This window comes from Ambystoma mexicanum, chromosome 3p, assembly GCF_040938575.1.
Source record: "Ambystoma mexicanum isolate Mex_15411 chromosome 3p, UKY_AmexF1_1, whole genome shotgun sequence".
Lineage (NCBI taxonomy): Eukaryota > Metazoa > Chordata > Amphibia > Caudata > Ambystomatidae > Ambystoma > Ambystoma mexicanum.
In genome coordinates this window covers 1,143,647,510-1,143,663,446 of record NC_090925.1, presented here as the reverse complement: position 1 = coordinate 1,143,663,446, position 15,937 = coordinate 1,143,647,510, and the positions used below count along the sequence as shown (strand labels likewise).

The 15,937-nt window shown below is 39.9% G+C and overlaps 1 protein-coding gene across 2 annotated transcripts in view; it reads left to right on the top strand.

Moving 5' to 3' along the window:
• Positions 1–15,543, top strand: part of FSTL4 (follistatin like 4) — a 2,447,383-nt gene extending 2,431,840 nt beyond the window's left edge. For both annotated transcript variants that reach the window (XM_069652538.1, XM_069652539.1), the window contains 2 exons: positions 9,648–9,757; positions 14,209–15,543. In XM_069652538.1, the coding sequence (XP_069508639.1) occupies positions 9,648–9,757; positions 14,209–14,911 (813 nt within the window). In that variant the 3' untranslated portion in view covers positions 14,912–15,543. The remainder of the gene's footprint in view (positions 1–9,647; positions 9,758–14,208) is intronic.
• The last annotated feature ends 394 nt before the right edge of the window (positions 15,544–15,937 follow it).

The following is a 15,937-nucleotide window of genomic DNA, read 5'->3' as shown; positions in this document are numbered from 1 at the left end:
GTTCTTATATAGAGTATTCATATAGACAAACTATACACTGTGATTTTGATATTGTTATTTAATGTATTAAATATACTCAATGCTGGGACAGTTATCAGAAATAAGTTAATTGTTGTCAATGTTGCTGCAGGCTTTAAAAAATGTGATTAATTCAGAATGCAAACAATAGAATAATAGAGTTCTGATTTCTCCTGTGTTTGATGTTGTCTGCACATACATTACTCACTTAACCATTCCGAAAAATATGTACTCCAACAGGGAGTGTGATTTATGCTCATTATTAAACATGGCCTATTTCAATTTTCAACGAAATCTCAGACATTTATGGGTAAAATATCCCTAATGTTATAGTATAACAACAAGGCATTTGTTTAAATGTAACCAGATCACATTTTGCTTCCACTTTCTCCTCCTGTTCCACATGATGCCTCCAAAATCATTTTATGTTGAACAACTGATGTCAGCAAACTGCCACACAGAACCTGGCTCAAAATCATAACATGGTGAACCGAAGTGCGGTTAAAAGGGTGCACAGTCATCTTCCTCAGCAGCGAGGATTACAGCAATGACTGCCAAAGCTATATTCCCCATAAATATTGAATTAACAGTGTCTGTCTAATCCTCTGTAGATCTGACAGAAGGTGGCGGCTAAAAAAGAAGATTGGTGTCTGTTTGCACTTTGCACACTATGCAGAGTGTCTTGGGGACAAGTGTCAAAAATCTACGTTTTACCCAAAATCCATAATGCATATCCGGTCTCCGAGCTTGCCTTATTTTCTGGCATTAGTTTTTGTTAAGCTAACATCACAATATAATTATTCTAAAAAGTCTGATTTATTTATTGTGTACGATAATAGGAATAGTAAAGAAGGTCACATGCCAGACATCTCGATCTGCTCTCCTGTTTCGAGCCAGGGACGTCATTTGGGAGTCTCTGGGCGTCTCTCAGTTCGCTGAGGTCTCCGTTTCTACCCCTTTGGTCTCACTTGCTACTCCTAAATAAATGAAATAATAATAACAATAATCATTATTTTCTTTTTAAAGGAAGCTCCTGGGCTCTTGCCAGAGCCATGCAGCTTTTTGTTTCTGAAGTGGATGGCTTTCTTGTTCAGGCCTCTTAAAACAATAAGGGGTTCCACTCGTGTAACAGTTTGAGCAGGGACCCTAAATAAGAAAGAATAGGAATAACAAATAACTTCTCTTTCTGGAATTCTATACAATAATTACTAGACTCATTCAATGTTTATTTCAAGCACACTTAAAGGGGTGAGTCACAGATTTAGTCTGTTCTTAAACACCTCAAATTCACAATACAGACAAAAACGTCCAAAAATCATTTGGAGTAGAATAAGCATTCATTTTGGGCAATGTATTTTGCTTTTGGCAAGTTGCAGTTATAGCATGTTTTTTTTTCTGCCATTGTCTCTCTTATGATCATCACAAGACATGTCGAGCCATGTGTCCTCGGTCACTTGACAAAATCCTTGTGCACACTGTAGAAATGTTTGAGCATAGCACATAAAGTGGCCCGTGATTTCATTGCGCAACAATTAATGCTTTGTTTCAATGTGCCTATCGTTGCTCTTTCCATGGTATTCTGTTCAGGATGTTTGTTTGCATGTATGAGGTAACGATTTCCCAGAGTACGGGATGCTGTGTGAGTGCGCAGCTTTCCCAGCGCTAGTCTCATTTCTTTAATGCACACTTTTTAGGAGCATAAGGTCCACTGAAATATTTAAAAAGAATCTCAAAACTCTTATGTTTGCTTAATCATTTTGCTCTGATCCCTACTTGTTTTTTGTGGTCTTCAGGATCCCGATTCGTTGTTGGTCTTTCTTTGTTGTTGCGCCCTCAAGCCTACGGGTTCATGGATTGCGCAATATACATTTATAAAGTAAAGTAAAGTTATGAACCCCCGAAATGGTATGTATTTTGCCAATCTCTGAAGCCTGAAAGTAGATCCACGCATGTTTGACATGTGGCCAACCTTGCACCAAACCTGCAGATGAACTGGCCTGTTTTAAAATCTCAATTACCAGTTTAATGGTATCTAGTACTGAGTGAATTTGCTTTCTGACTTTGAGAACATTCAGACATGTAATTGCTCATTTTACCATAGCCAATTAAATAACTATAGCCGGTGAGACAGCTTAGTGGGCGGGCGCTTGCTGCTGCGATGTGTGTGTGATCTGTAGGTTGCAGGTTCGAATCCTGGCAAAGCCAACTTTGCCTTTCATCCTTCTTAGGTTAATAAATAAGTACCAACAGAGTTTGGGTGAAATTGTATGTATATTTGTTCTACATAAAGCGCTTAAGCGTAAGTGTTATATAGTAACACACCATTATCATATGGCCTTGGACGTCCGCTTGTATTCACATTCATTTGTTAATATGGGCCTGTACACACTGATATTAACGATACATATGGTGATCCTTTCTTGTATGAAATCTATATCAATTTACGGTGATATCATAACCATATTTTTTGTAGTGTACTTAACAACAATGCTATGTGATGCCCCTTCCTGTTTGTCAAGGGGTGAAAGGTCATGTTCCATTATTTCCCGTGATGTCACTTTTGGGTGCGGTCAAATGACATAACTTTTTGTGATGTCATCAGAGGTCAAGGGTCGTGTGATGTAACTTCTGCTACCCCTGGCATTTTGGTGAAATGACATCCCTGATTTGAGCTGTGCTAAAATGATTCCTGTATACAAAGGATAAGGATAGTGACAATGTTATAATTACATTCTATTCACAGTTCTAGAAATTGTGGTTTAAAATGAAATTTCGCATGTCATAGCATATTGAAACGAAGCACTCACTAATCATAAATTCAGTCACTCAGCCTATTGCTCTATTTAACAATGGCATTCTATCTTTAGACTGTTACAATGTCGGCTCTGATAGCGCCTAAAAGTCAGCTCTTTCCCTTTAGAAAATATGATTCTGTCACCTGTGAATTCCCCACTGAAGTATTTGAAGGGAAACTTCCTAGAACTAGACCAATTACAAGAGTTCAGATGGTGCCTAATCCTGACCCAAGTCAGCCAGGAGTTGCCCTGTGCTGACATTTAACCTTGGATCACATCCAGAAGTGCCTTCTCAGGCTGCAAGACTGTGATTTGCTTAATCTCCCTTTGCCCAGCCTTCAATATCTATGCTCACCTTTCTCCCGACTTGATCCTCTTAACCGAATTACTAGCCTCTTGTTATGACAGTCCTTTGCAGAAATCACTGGTAGGGTGGCTGTTATGCTGCGTTTTGAGAGCTGAAAACAAACATTGTTGGGTAAACAATATTTATTTTCAGCCACTATCCAATACTTTCTCCACATATTCCAGGACTGGAGTCTGCACCAGTCCTAAAATATGTTAGGCAGGGTGTTCAGTGGGATGGCAAGATGACACAATGTTAGTGGCACACCGCTTTCCATGTTCTGGGCTTTCATTGGACACAATAATGCACTGCGGCAGTTAACATCAACTATGGAAATGGGACGTAAGCCCCTAATGCCACCATTTGTAAAATAATCACCCAGGAATGGATTTGTGCTGACATGGGGTCATGTGGAGGCCCCATCCACAGCTTTTGTCTAGTCGACAAAGGTTTTTGTTTCTTAATATTTGCCCCTGAAACCAGCGCAGAATGCATGGTAGAGACCAGTATGGCTGCCATGGAAGATGAGACAAGTATTGATTGGTAGATGAGGAGCTCAATGCAAATATTCTTTAAGCAAGGCTTCATCTTTCCTATTCATTCTCAAAGGATCTGAAAGTAAATCTATTGATCCTGCAGAAAGCTCCATCTCAAATGCGTGCAAGCACGGTTTAAAAGAAATCTATACCAATTTTAAATTCAGTGCATAAGATGTACTCCTGGCTTCTGTTTCTCAGGTTTTCCACAATGTAAACGCATGTTGAAAGAAATCAGAACTTGTTTTAAGTTTGTGATTTATTCAGAATGAGGCACAATGTTTGAGAATTGAAAACACAAGAAAGAATCATGACATTTTGAGCCTATATGTGTGGCATCGGTGAATCCACATGCCAGTCCCTATACCGGCAACCTAAAAAGGAAGAGGGAGTTAGAAACTCTAAAAGGACAGACGTCCCTCATGAGCATGTGGTCCAGCAGTCACTGGAGTCCCACCCAGGCCCTCAGAACAAAGACTCCCAAGTTCATTATATTATACAATCACATATGATTCCCTTATCCAAGCGAGAGGCTAGAAGATAGGGCCATGGCGAGGAAGACCAAAAGGGAAGGGACAAAGCATTCCCATGCCCCCCACCATCAATATAATTCACCCAAAGGGGCAGAGACCAAAGTCTAATCCCGGCTATGACACCTGAGTCTATGTACGTCAGAGAGAGGGTGGAAGGTGGGATGGAGGCCCTTTGAGGACACAAGCTCACAGTTAGTGAAGGAGATTGGTGATGGAAGAGGGGAACTAAAGTTTTGAGCAGACAGTTTGGAGCTCAATAACAGGTGAGTTTGGAGCATGAACACAAAGCAGAGGAGCTTGGAAGTAATAGTTGTAGAGAGCCCTGAAGATTTTGACTGCATATTAGTATCTGATTAATGTCACTAAGGAGTGTGAGGGGTCTGAAATTCAAGACAGACACAAAGATATATTTTTCTCAAAAGTTGCAATTTTATTAAATGAAAATGGGTGTGCTAAATGCCTATCTGTCCCTAGCCTGTGAAGGATGGCCCTGTCTAGCGAATAAAAGTAAAACAAAATGACCTCGTTTCCAAAAAGACTCTGACCATCACACTAATCCACACAACAAAACAATACAAGGAATGTTTGGCTGTTTTCAGTTCCACAAAACATTATACCAATTCAAACTCAAAGACTTCAGAAAGTACTCCTTGTGACCAGGGTTGTACTCCCTTTCCCTGGATCAATTCAGGATTACCCTGAGCAACGTTTGAATTCAATACATTTCTGTGCAATAACAAAGTTCCATTCAACACAGCACAAAACGTTTTTTTTTCTCCATTAAATGTATCCGTCCACTTGGCAAAGTAAATGTCTCTTTCTCGAATGCTTGTTCATAAATCCAAGCAACTGTTATCTTGCACAGTCTCCTGCTGGGCAAAGTAAATGCCTCTCCTTCGAAACACAAATTCAAAAGCAAGACAATTGTTTTCTTCAAAAAGGCAAAGCAATTATTAGCACATCACACTTCTTCTTCAAAGGAAACTATTTTGTCAGGATAGCACAGCAATTACTCTTGGTAATGCAACAGTTCATCAAGGTGCTCAAGGTCAAAGGCCATGGCCAGTGGCCTATTTATATGTTAGAATGTATAGTGGGCACAGCTAAAGTTTGTGGCCACTGCAGTATTGTGCTTTAGTCCATGTCTAGTGCCTGATGAGTGTATCTAATATATAGTGGACACGGTTGAAATCTGTATCCACTGGTAAAGACCAAATCTATACTTAGCCTGCTAGTGTTTTAAAATATTCAGTGCACATTGGTGGAGGTTGTGACCACTGTCCATAACTGAAGGCCATGCCTAGTACACATTCATGTGTTAAAATATATCTGGCTATGCACACTGACCATGGCTAAAGGCCATGCTTAATGGCAGTTACTGTTGTAATGTAATGTAATTAGTGATGTCATCACTGGTGTGATCAGTGATTTCATCTTTGTGGTCATAGGCTGCGCAACAGGGGGCTCAAAGTTAAGGTGGGTTAAGGTGAATTTCAGGTTTTTTGTTACGTTAAGTTCTCACCTTAATGTCTCTGAGACTAAAAATGCGTCCTTGAATTTCAAAGGTTTCGTTACAATGTACTGCTCACCTTAACGTCCCTGCAACTAACATTTTTTCTTTGAATTTCAAGATTTGTGTTATTCCATAGATTTTTTTAATGCTTTCAGACCACTAGCCATATACAATACAATAAAGACACTCATCACCCACGTGTGTAATTTACTTGTGCCTTGAAAAGCAGCCACAATCAGGGGAGAATAACTGCACCAGTGTCCAGTTTTACAAACTCTCTACTTGCCCTTTCATAATTTCCCCTCCTCACCCTCATGTCTCGCTTTCAACAATACTCTGCTTTATAAAGATTACTTGAAAAGTACACATTCCATAGTGTCACTCAAATATATAAATCCTTATTGAACTATTTTAGGCACAAAGTGTATAATTGTGCCATTATATGCTCATGACTGGCAGACTACAAACACCAGAATGCAATTCAGCAAAAGGCAAAAAAACTGTCTCTGAATGAAATACTTTCAAGGACTGACAGAAGCACGGTTTAAAAAGAAAGCAGATGCCATGCGTTTTCTTAGTGTGTTATGAGTTATTTAAAATGAAGAAAACGAACGGCACCAGACTGTGGACTGTCGCCCATCCATGCTGTAACCGGGACTGACTTAGCTTCAAAGTGAGGAAGAGGCTGGCCCCTTCAGGACATATTGCTGTAAGTGGTATTGTATCTTTGCCTCACTTATTAGGCACCATGGCTTGAGGTGGGCTTGCCTTGTCCTCGCTTTGAAGCTAAGCAGGGTCGGTCTTGGTTACTGCATGGATGGGAGAGCCAGGTCACCAGTGATATTTCTCCCCAATGTCACTGTAGCTGTAAAAATATCTGTTTATTATTATGTATAAAAGATTGCAGGCTTTGAGAACTGCCAATGTTTTAGTTAATGCCCTGTACGATGAAATCATTTGCAGATGATCACACACTTTGACTAAGCAGCGTGCTGCAAGCCCCTTGTTTTATGGCCGCTCTCTTGGTGACCGTTGTGATACATCGCACAACCCCAACTAACATTCAAGCAAGAAGTAAAAGGGAACAAATTGACCAGCTGCAAGAATAACATATGCCGAGGAACATTGGCCCACAATAGTGAAAATCAAAAGGTGGCACCCATGAATATATGCATAGTAAGTGAGCATATATCTTAAAGTGAAATATATAAATGCAGTTCAAAAGACCTACTCGTTAAACTAAAGTGTGCAAGACAAAATAGCATTGGACTTTAAAAAAAATAATGAACACAAGAAAAATATCCTGAGAGAGGAAATGTTCCAATAAATATTCTGGCAAAGTATAAAAGGCCAATATGAAACAAGTGCTTGTGGTCTTGTGAGTAAGGGTCTGCACTGGGAATATGACAACCTGAGTAATATCCTCGTTTCCAAATAATTGAGCAAGCTTACAAACCTCCCAAAAAAATAAGGGGTTGCCTATGCCCTCTGAAAAAAATGTACGCTGTCCATTCACGTGTCCTTCACATTGCCGCAGGGGGCTCACCCCTTCTTCACTGTGAAGATGCAGGGTTCATCCCAGTTATTTTCTATTATTAACTCGGCGACTACAAATACCAGAATGCAATTCAGCAAAAGGCAAAAAATGGTCTCTGAGTGCAATACTAGCATGGTTTAAAAAAAAAGAAGAAAATGTGGATATCTATTTGGTCGCTGATCCGTGCAGTATCTGGGACTGACCCTGCTTAGCTTTAAAGAAAGGACTGGTCCGACACGTTAGTGGTCTTGTAAGTTTGCTGCACTTATCAGGCAACATGGCCTGAGGAGGCTGGCCCATTCTTCACTTTGAAGCTAAGAAGGGTCTGTCCTGGTTACTGCATCGATGGGAGACCTGGATGGCAAGGTTTTTCACCCCCAGCATCACAATAGCTGTACAAATATCTTTAAAAAAGAACAAAACAGGACTGTAACCGTGGGTACTGAAAAACGCATACACTTGGCTATCCATAGTCCTTTATGCCTCAAATATAGCCATGAATAATGGAAAAACAGCTGCAAAAAATGCATTCCTGCTCCCCAGGCCCTCAGCAAGTGCCCCCCTCATCTGTGCCAGCTCTTCCCACTCCTCATATGGCCTCCTCTCCTCCTCTGCCCTCTCCTTTTCCCCCACAACACACACTGTTTCTGTGAAACAGTTTGCTTTATTGAGATGTTGGCTACATGCGGCTATAGCCGAGGCTACAAAAAGCTTTGTGTTGCAAACTCAGTCCCTAGACCCCCTCCAACTACCAAATTTCACTTGGTGCCCTGTAGTCACCACCCCTCACCTTGAGCCTGATGGCATTTGCATGTTTTTGACCTTTTTTTTACCATATTTTTGACCAGCAAATGGCTTTTTTCCTGTGTTTCATTTTCCCATATCCTTGGCTATAACCTCGAATATCTATCACATTGAGAGAAATACAAGATGAAGTGTTTTTATTTCTAAAAACACCCAGTTTGGGGTAAATCGCGCCTTGAAACACTTGTGTATAAACACGGTATAAATGCCTTATCATATCATATAATATCATATAGCTATCTATTTTTAAGAAGGGGCACCCCCTTCTCCAACAAATAGTTAAATAACTACTGCTTTGAATAACCACAAGCCAAGCATGGGTCACAAGCGAACTGTTCATGCCCAAGTTGTTTTGGAACTGGTCCAAATCCATCCAGCGGTTTGGGCTGTGTGCTTGGGCAAAAAGTGACCATCTATGTCTATGGGAAAATGAATGGGAAGTAGGCTGCAACTTTGGAAACATTTTCTTTTTTGTCTTCTTAATAACTTTTTTATTTTTTAATGTATCTTTATGAAACATTTCAGTCTGAGGGGCTGGGGCAGGCTGGGATGAGCCCCTAGTCACTTTTGAAATTTCGAACAAATCCGTTACCCGAATCAAACATTAACAATAGAATTTTAAGGGGTTCCTATGGGAGTCTGACTCACCTTAACTATAGGGCGGCTATCGCCGCCGTATAATATATTGTGTACATTTGTATGTTGAGATTTGAATAAAAGCAACCAAGGTCTTTTATCTCCCAAGAATTGAGTGTTTGTTTTCTGTGAGGACAGTAATGGCCTCTTACATCAGCTATGAAATCCTGAACTGTTTCTTCTGCACAACATCACAGTGTTGAATACAATTCTACCTTTGCCATGTTGTGACTATGCTCAAGAGCACATGCTGGTTCAGTGTGTCCTTGTGTTTGCATACTCTCCTGGTGTGCAGAGGTGTTGCTAGCGGGATTGAGGGGGCTATAGCCCTGGGTATTTTGGTTGTAGCCCCAGATAGAATCTCAGGGGCTACAACCAAAGGGCTAGCTAGCCCCGAATCGCAAAGGTCCCGACATTAGTATAGCCCTGGATCTTTGCCAGACCTAGCAACACCCCTGGGCTGATAAGTAATGAATTGCACATGGATATATGGACCACAGTCAGGTTTGACAAGGAAACCACAACTCCGCTCAACCGCAAGATTAATGAGTTATTTCTCGTGTGCTGGTGTGGTCAGTAAGGCAGTGTTAACATCTCAATTTCAAGGACACTAAGGAATGGCCTTGTGCAGGGCCTGACCGACTGCACGCCAAAGTTCTTCAGAAAGGAAGCATCAGCTGTTCTTTATTCCAGGAGTGCACTAGGGTGCCACCGGTGATGACACGTTTCACTATGCACCAAACTTTTATCATGCTTTTGTTGCTAGCGTGTACATGTTTCACTGAACGCAGTGCTTTCAACATCCTGACGCAACAAGCAGGCTATATTCAAAATCATTTGCTTTGCAGTGTTGTGCTATTACCTTCCAGTCTCTCTTTTTATCAAATGCACCCGTGTATATACACTCAGCAGAAATACTTTTTTTGCAGGTTATACCGGAAGCGAGTGGTGGAGAAAATCAGCTTGTCATTCGTACAGCTTTTGAAGGCGTTGATGATTTCTTCATCCCTCCCACAAACCTTATCATCAATCACATCAGGTATGCAGTGCTCCCATCCACCCACCGTGACATGTGACGTGAGTGCATGTTAAACCTCTGGCAGGTTAGCCAGGTAGGAGTTGTCCACTTTCTGCAAGAAATTGCTCATGAAATATGGAGTTGCCTTCCTATTACAAACTTTTAGTTGTGTCTGCTAAGGCCTGTACATCTTTGTCGACAAGGAAGATCACATGGCAATGGACTGGCCTAGGAAATGATGAACGTTGGCCTAGCAGCCGGTTCACCTTTGGAAACAGGTCCTAACGCCCCAAAACTCTAGTAGGAGGCCTCGCGAGGATTGTCATGCCTCTTCCAAAAAGCTCCATCGGGGAAAACATATACACGCAAAAAAGATGTATCCATTGTTGTTTCACAGTTGTCGTACTGCATCATGTTCAGTATGACAGAAGGGGCCATAAGTGACTGAAAGTAAACATTTAAAAAAGTGATGTACTTAGGTGATCGGTCTTTGTACTGTGGGCTTCAGTAGCTCGTATCAACCGCTAGTGTGGCCCAATCTACTTTCTCAGCTATGAAGAAGGGTCTTGTCTGAGTGTGTAAAAAAATAAATATCATTGATATAGTTGGAAAGTGGAAAAATATAAGCTTTTTTTTTTTTTAAAGTCTAAAGCTTAATACATATGTAAGGTTGATGTCAGCAAATGTCGAGGATGCTGAGGTTATTCCGAAAACAGTCACTCCCAAGGTACAAAGTGCAAATTCAACAAAAATTGGAATGGCTATGCTACGGCACAAAAACAGTCTAGTTTAACGATTTCCCTAATATAAAGTCAATCGCACTGCAAAGGTGTTTTTCTACTGTTTTTTTTTAGCTACCTCTTTCTTTTCTATAAAAAGCTAAAACTGTTACCAAATGTTTTTCCACTGATGATAACAAAACGTTATATTTTGAAGACTCATGACAACCTAGGTTCCTTCATGCATGTTGAGGGTCACTTCACTTTCTGAGCAGTCTGTCTTAGAGCTAACATCTTTACTTATCATTAGGATTCAGCTTTGTTAGTGTTCAACTGTATAGTCACCAAAACCATGCTCTTCTTCCATTTTGGTGATAAATCTGTTTTAAGTGAAACCTACATTAATATCAAGAAAATAAATATCTGGAATTTACTAGAAATATTAGTTATCCAAATAGGTGAACATGTATTAATGGGGTGCTTCTAAAAGAAATAGTCTTCACAATTAACATTACAACCATTTTTGTAATACCAAACGTGCAATGCACGCTGGACCATCTTTCTTGAGGAACTAGTGAAAATAAACAATGATGATTAATTAAACAAATCATGTTTGGAAACCCCAGAAAATAATAGCACAAGCCCAGTAAAGGTAAAGCTGGAGACTAAAACGATGTGTCAAAAGATAGGCATGCCATGGGGGAAATAACACTTCTTATCTGCAATAAAGCCTTTAATTTGAATGGAAACAGGCGTTCCCTCAGTGGGAATTCATGGACTTCTGCATGTGTATCATGTGGGTTGGGAGAAGTGGTTTTAGATAAATGATCAGGATGTGGTGATGGGAGCAGTCAACAATATTGCTTCTTTGGACTGGAACACCTGACTAAGGACATTTCCCTTCTTGCTACATTTGATGAGAGCATCTGACTAAGGATATTCCCTGACCAGCTCCTTTATAAGTGTTGGTAGCATAGACGGTGCCATAGAGTGCCATGACTTGCTGGCACAAGATATCTTGCTTCGAGCAAAGGCAGGCCAAGGAAACATGTGGATACCATGCTCTTACTTTTAGAAGTAATGGAAAGAAGCCCAACCAATCAGTTAATAAGCACTTGGTGGCCAGTTTTCATAGCCAAATAACTCCCAGCAGTGGTTGTTACCACTTGAACATTCCTTTTGTCTTTGTACAATATCATTACCCAAAGAAGATCAGAAACAAGGTATTGCTGAAACATGTTCATGTAGTAAACGGTTTAAATGAATGAGAACACTATGCAGAAAGCTGATTAGCTATTTACCTACTGTTTGGGTTACAATAAAAAAGGAAATATGGCCTTTTACAATTTTCTCAATAATAAATATAATGTTAAATGCTCGATAATGCTCAAACGCTGTCTACTTTCTATGTATCCCTTTTCATCCCATACACTTCGCCTATTTTTGCAGTGATAACACATTAAAAAAGATACATTTATATTTTGAGCAACACTGTGTATAAACATCAATTTGCACATGTCCGCATCTGGTCCCCAATTATGAAGCTATCCAGAGTAAAGTTTTCTGGAATTTCTGCCTGAGTACGAAGTCCACCTCAGCACACATAGCTCTATACCAAGTTTGGGTGAATGTCCAGAGGTATTTCTGGGAGAGATCTTAAGAAGTTGTCAGGAATATCACCTGTCGGCCCATACGTTTGAAAAGGGGTTGATGTGGAAATTGTATTGTTTTTTTATGTTTATGGTAAATGCTGCATGTTCCTTTTTAGGACACATGAATTTTGGGAAAGATACAGGGGCTGATTCATTATTAATCTGAGGCATTTTGGTTACGAAAACGTATAATGTTGGCCATTTGTTATGTGCTTCATTAGTTAAAGCTATAGGACGTATGTGAATGTTATGTGAATGATACATGTAATACATCAAGGCCAAGGATTTGGAAATTTTATATGAAGTTATATGAATCTATATGATTTTTTATACAGAATATGTCTTAATTGTATTGGTATGTGTAATATGTAAATGTATTGTAAAGATTTAGATGAAAAGTTCTATGAACTGAAACGTATAATAAAGTAAATTATGGGCCTGGTTAATGGACATGTTTTATAATGGCGCAATAACATAGGAAAAGGTTCTGTGAATCAGGCCCTATATGTCCTCGGTAAATGGCGGCTTATGTGCTTACCAGGAGGAACTTTTCCCTTAAACAAGATGATCTAACAATATAAAGAAAGATGGTTAGACTGAAGTTGTGGGGTTGAACATGGTGATGACTGGATTTACAGGTGGAAGATGCGTAGTTTCTGCAGAGGGTTAATCGCATACATGAAGACTTTACTCTCCTGGTATCTACACATTACTCAGTAAAAAAGCTTTGGAAACATAGCAAGCAAATTCATCAAGATACACAAGTAAAAATTATGTATTTGATCATCTTTCAAATGGTAACAAATAGGGTCTAATTCGAGTAAATGACTCTTCCCTATACTCGAAAATATATTGTAGCACATTGATTGAAAAGAATGAATATAATGATTATAAGTACTACATTTATTAACCTTTACCCCATAGAGGTGCTAAATTAACCCTGTGAAATCAGGATGTGTACCGTAGAATGGCCGCAGTGTGGTGCCTATCTAAAAGGGAAAGGAGGGGCTTTGTAATATCACTCTATAGCTGTTGGCTAAAAAGAAAAAACAGTATTATTTATTTTCGAAATGTTCGAATACATTAAATAAGAAGGATAAAAAGACAACAAAAATAGATCAGAGAAATATCTGAATAATATCACAGCTGTTTTGAGCTACTCTCCACTCTTTAAGAAGTTCAAGAAAGAGAGAAACACATTATGACTGATTCCTCCCTATCTGTTGTGATACAATACATCCACTTACAAACCGACATATGCAACACATTGTTTATGATAAATGACTTGCAGTGCCCTGTTGTACAGATCACGCTATAGTTTTCAGGTAAGTTTTATAGATAAGTTCCTTTATTCATGTTACAGTTACGAGTTGATTTTAAGAACACAAAGGAATAGGGACCCACCGGCTCCCACCACCCAGACATCCATCTCTAATTGATGTCTCTCGAACCCTGGATAGGGAACAGTCTATGATCACTACATGACATCACTCAGTCACAGCACAGACACCACCAAAGAGGATACAAAGGAAAAAAGGAAAATACCACAACTTACCTAGTGAATTTGTCTTAGTGCTGGGTTGTGGAACGAAATGTAACCAATTTGTTCGCTGCGCTCTAGAGTTCATCACAGACAGAAGTTGTTTCCAAAACTAAAACAAGTGATTCCGCATTCCCCAGTGACTTCTATTTCAGCGCTTCACTTTTAATTGATAAACAATAATGCATTTATTAAATGTGTTTTCTATCTTAAAGCACTTAGTTAATCTGTTGGAATGTAAGACCCACCTGTAGAGGAAGCATTGCCATTACTGTAATTGCCAATCCTAGTTCTGTATCTCCTTTTGCTTATGCTATGTTGATACTTAGCCATAATAAATGTAGGCTAGATGGAAACCATCAAATATAACAGTATTGTGCATCCAGAATTGCATATTGGTGTCCTACTCTATACCAGTTAATGCCCTTTTACATCAGTACAGCATTTTGGCCTCATTGGCATCAGTAGATGAAATCACAATGTCAACTTTATGTACTTCTGTCGTTTTATCCATTGTTTCCCGGTCTCAAGAGTTAACGCTTTGTCCCATTTCTTTTGCAGATTTGGTTTTATCATCAACAAGTCTGAATCTTCGCTTCATAAGATAGACCTGGACACTGTGACACACGTCAAGACAATCTCCTTCAAAAACTACAGCTGCAGCCCACTCCACATGGCATACACTCACATGGGCGGCTATTTCATTGTCCAGTGCAGGAGTAATAGATCAATGTCGACATTGCACCAGATTATTATTGATAGCGTTACGGATACTGTGATTGGAACCAACACTGGCATATTTGGGACACCTTATATTTCCCCTGATGGGCGATATCTGGTCAGTGCAGATGAAGGAACTGGCAGCATCCATGTTCAGACAATAACCGTTCAAGGGGAGATCAAGTTGGTCTACAGCTTGCAAACACACTTACACATCTCAGACATGACATTTCAAGCATCGTTCACTGAGGGTAACGAGTATTATATCTACGCAACTTCACATTCGCAAAAAGATGTGCTCCATGTGGAGCTGTCTACGGGTAGAATGGACACTCTGAAGAACCTAAAGGACTCCATTGCATCAAAAGACTGGCCGTGGAACAGACAAAACAGAGTTGTAAAGGACAGTGGGTTATTTGGACAGTACCTCATCACGCCAGCTACGGATTCACTGTTTGTTATCAATGGGAGACAAAACACATTGCACTGTGAGGTGTCAGGAATTAAGAAGGGCAACACAATTATCTGGATCGGCGACGTATGAGATGGCCTCAGGAGTGGCCTTTGGCAAATGTGTACTGATTGGACCTTTATACTTTATCAAATACGCAGTGACATTGTATATTTTTACACTGGAAACAAACAACCCATATAAGAGTCATGGTGCAACACTGGTCTACTACTTGCAAGAGTTCTAGTAAAAGGGTTCGCCCCTCTCATGGGAAGGATATCCCTTCTGTTACGTCTATGTTACTTTTGTTTGGAAATAGGATTTCTCTTTGAACTTGAAATCCCATGAACATTATAATCTTGTCAAACTGGGTCTTGGGTACAAACAAACATTGCAAAACCTTACGTTAATGGCTGTTGACAACGATTTTAAATTTGATTAGAGATCGTTATGTAGATTAAATCCTAAGGACAACATTTCTGTTAATATTTTACCTTTCTATGTTGTGGGCAGGCTTCACCTCTACAATATGGTCCCTGAGGCCTACTTTTTTCAACGCCAGCCTGGACAATCCTTTGACCAGGGCTGACATTCATACCTTGACCAACACGTAGACCCTTAGATTGCGGCCAAAATGTACAGAGCTAGCACTATCGCTGCTGGGCGTTCATTGAGTATGTTCGAGCATTTCACAACAAAAATAAAAACAATGGTATCAACGCTGAGTTCTGCACATCGGTACTTCTTCACAGATAGGCTAATATAAAGGCTACTAGTATATATATTCAAGCCCTTGAAATACAAAAACAAAGAAGGCAAACAGAGGACATGTACAGATAGGATGAACCAATTATCCTATTTCCTAGCTTTAGTAGTTTAAAAGCTACTTATCAAATTCCTCAATCAACCTTAGGCTTACTTGTACAGAGGATTTACAGATGTTGGCAGGTGTCGGCATCATTAAAATACATGTTATTGTCATGCCACTATGGATGTCCATTCCCTCTTAGGCTACGTAGTGTAGGCAGTGTGCCTTTTCATTCTCTGTCTCCTGTCTTTGGTAGTCAGACTTTGTAGCCTCTTAAACTTGGCATTACACACCGGGGCCATTTTACAGAA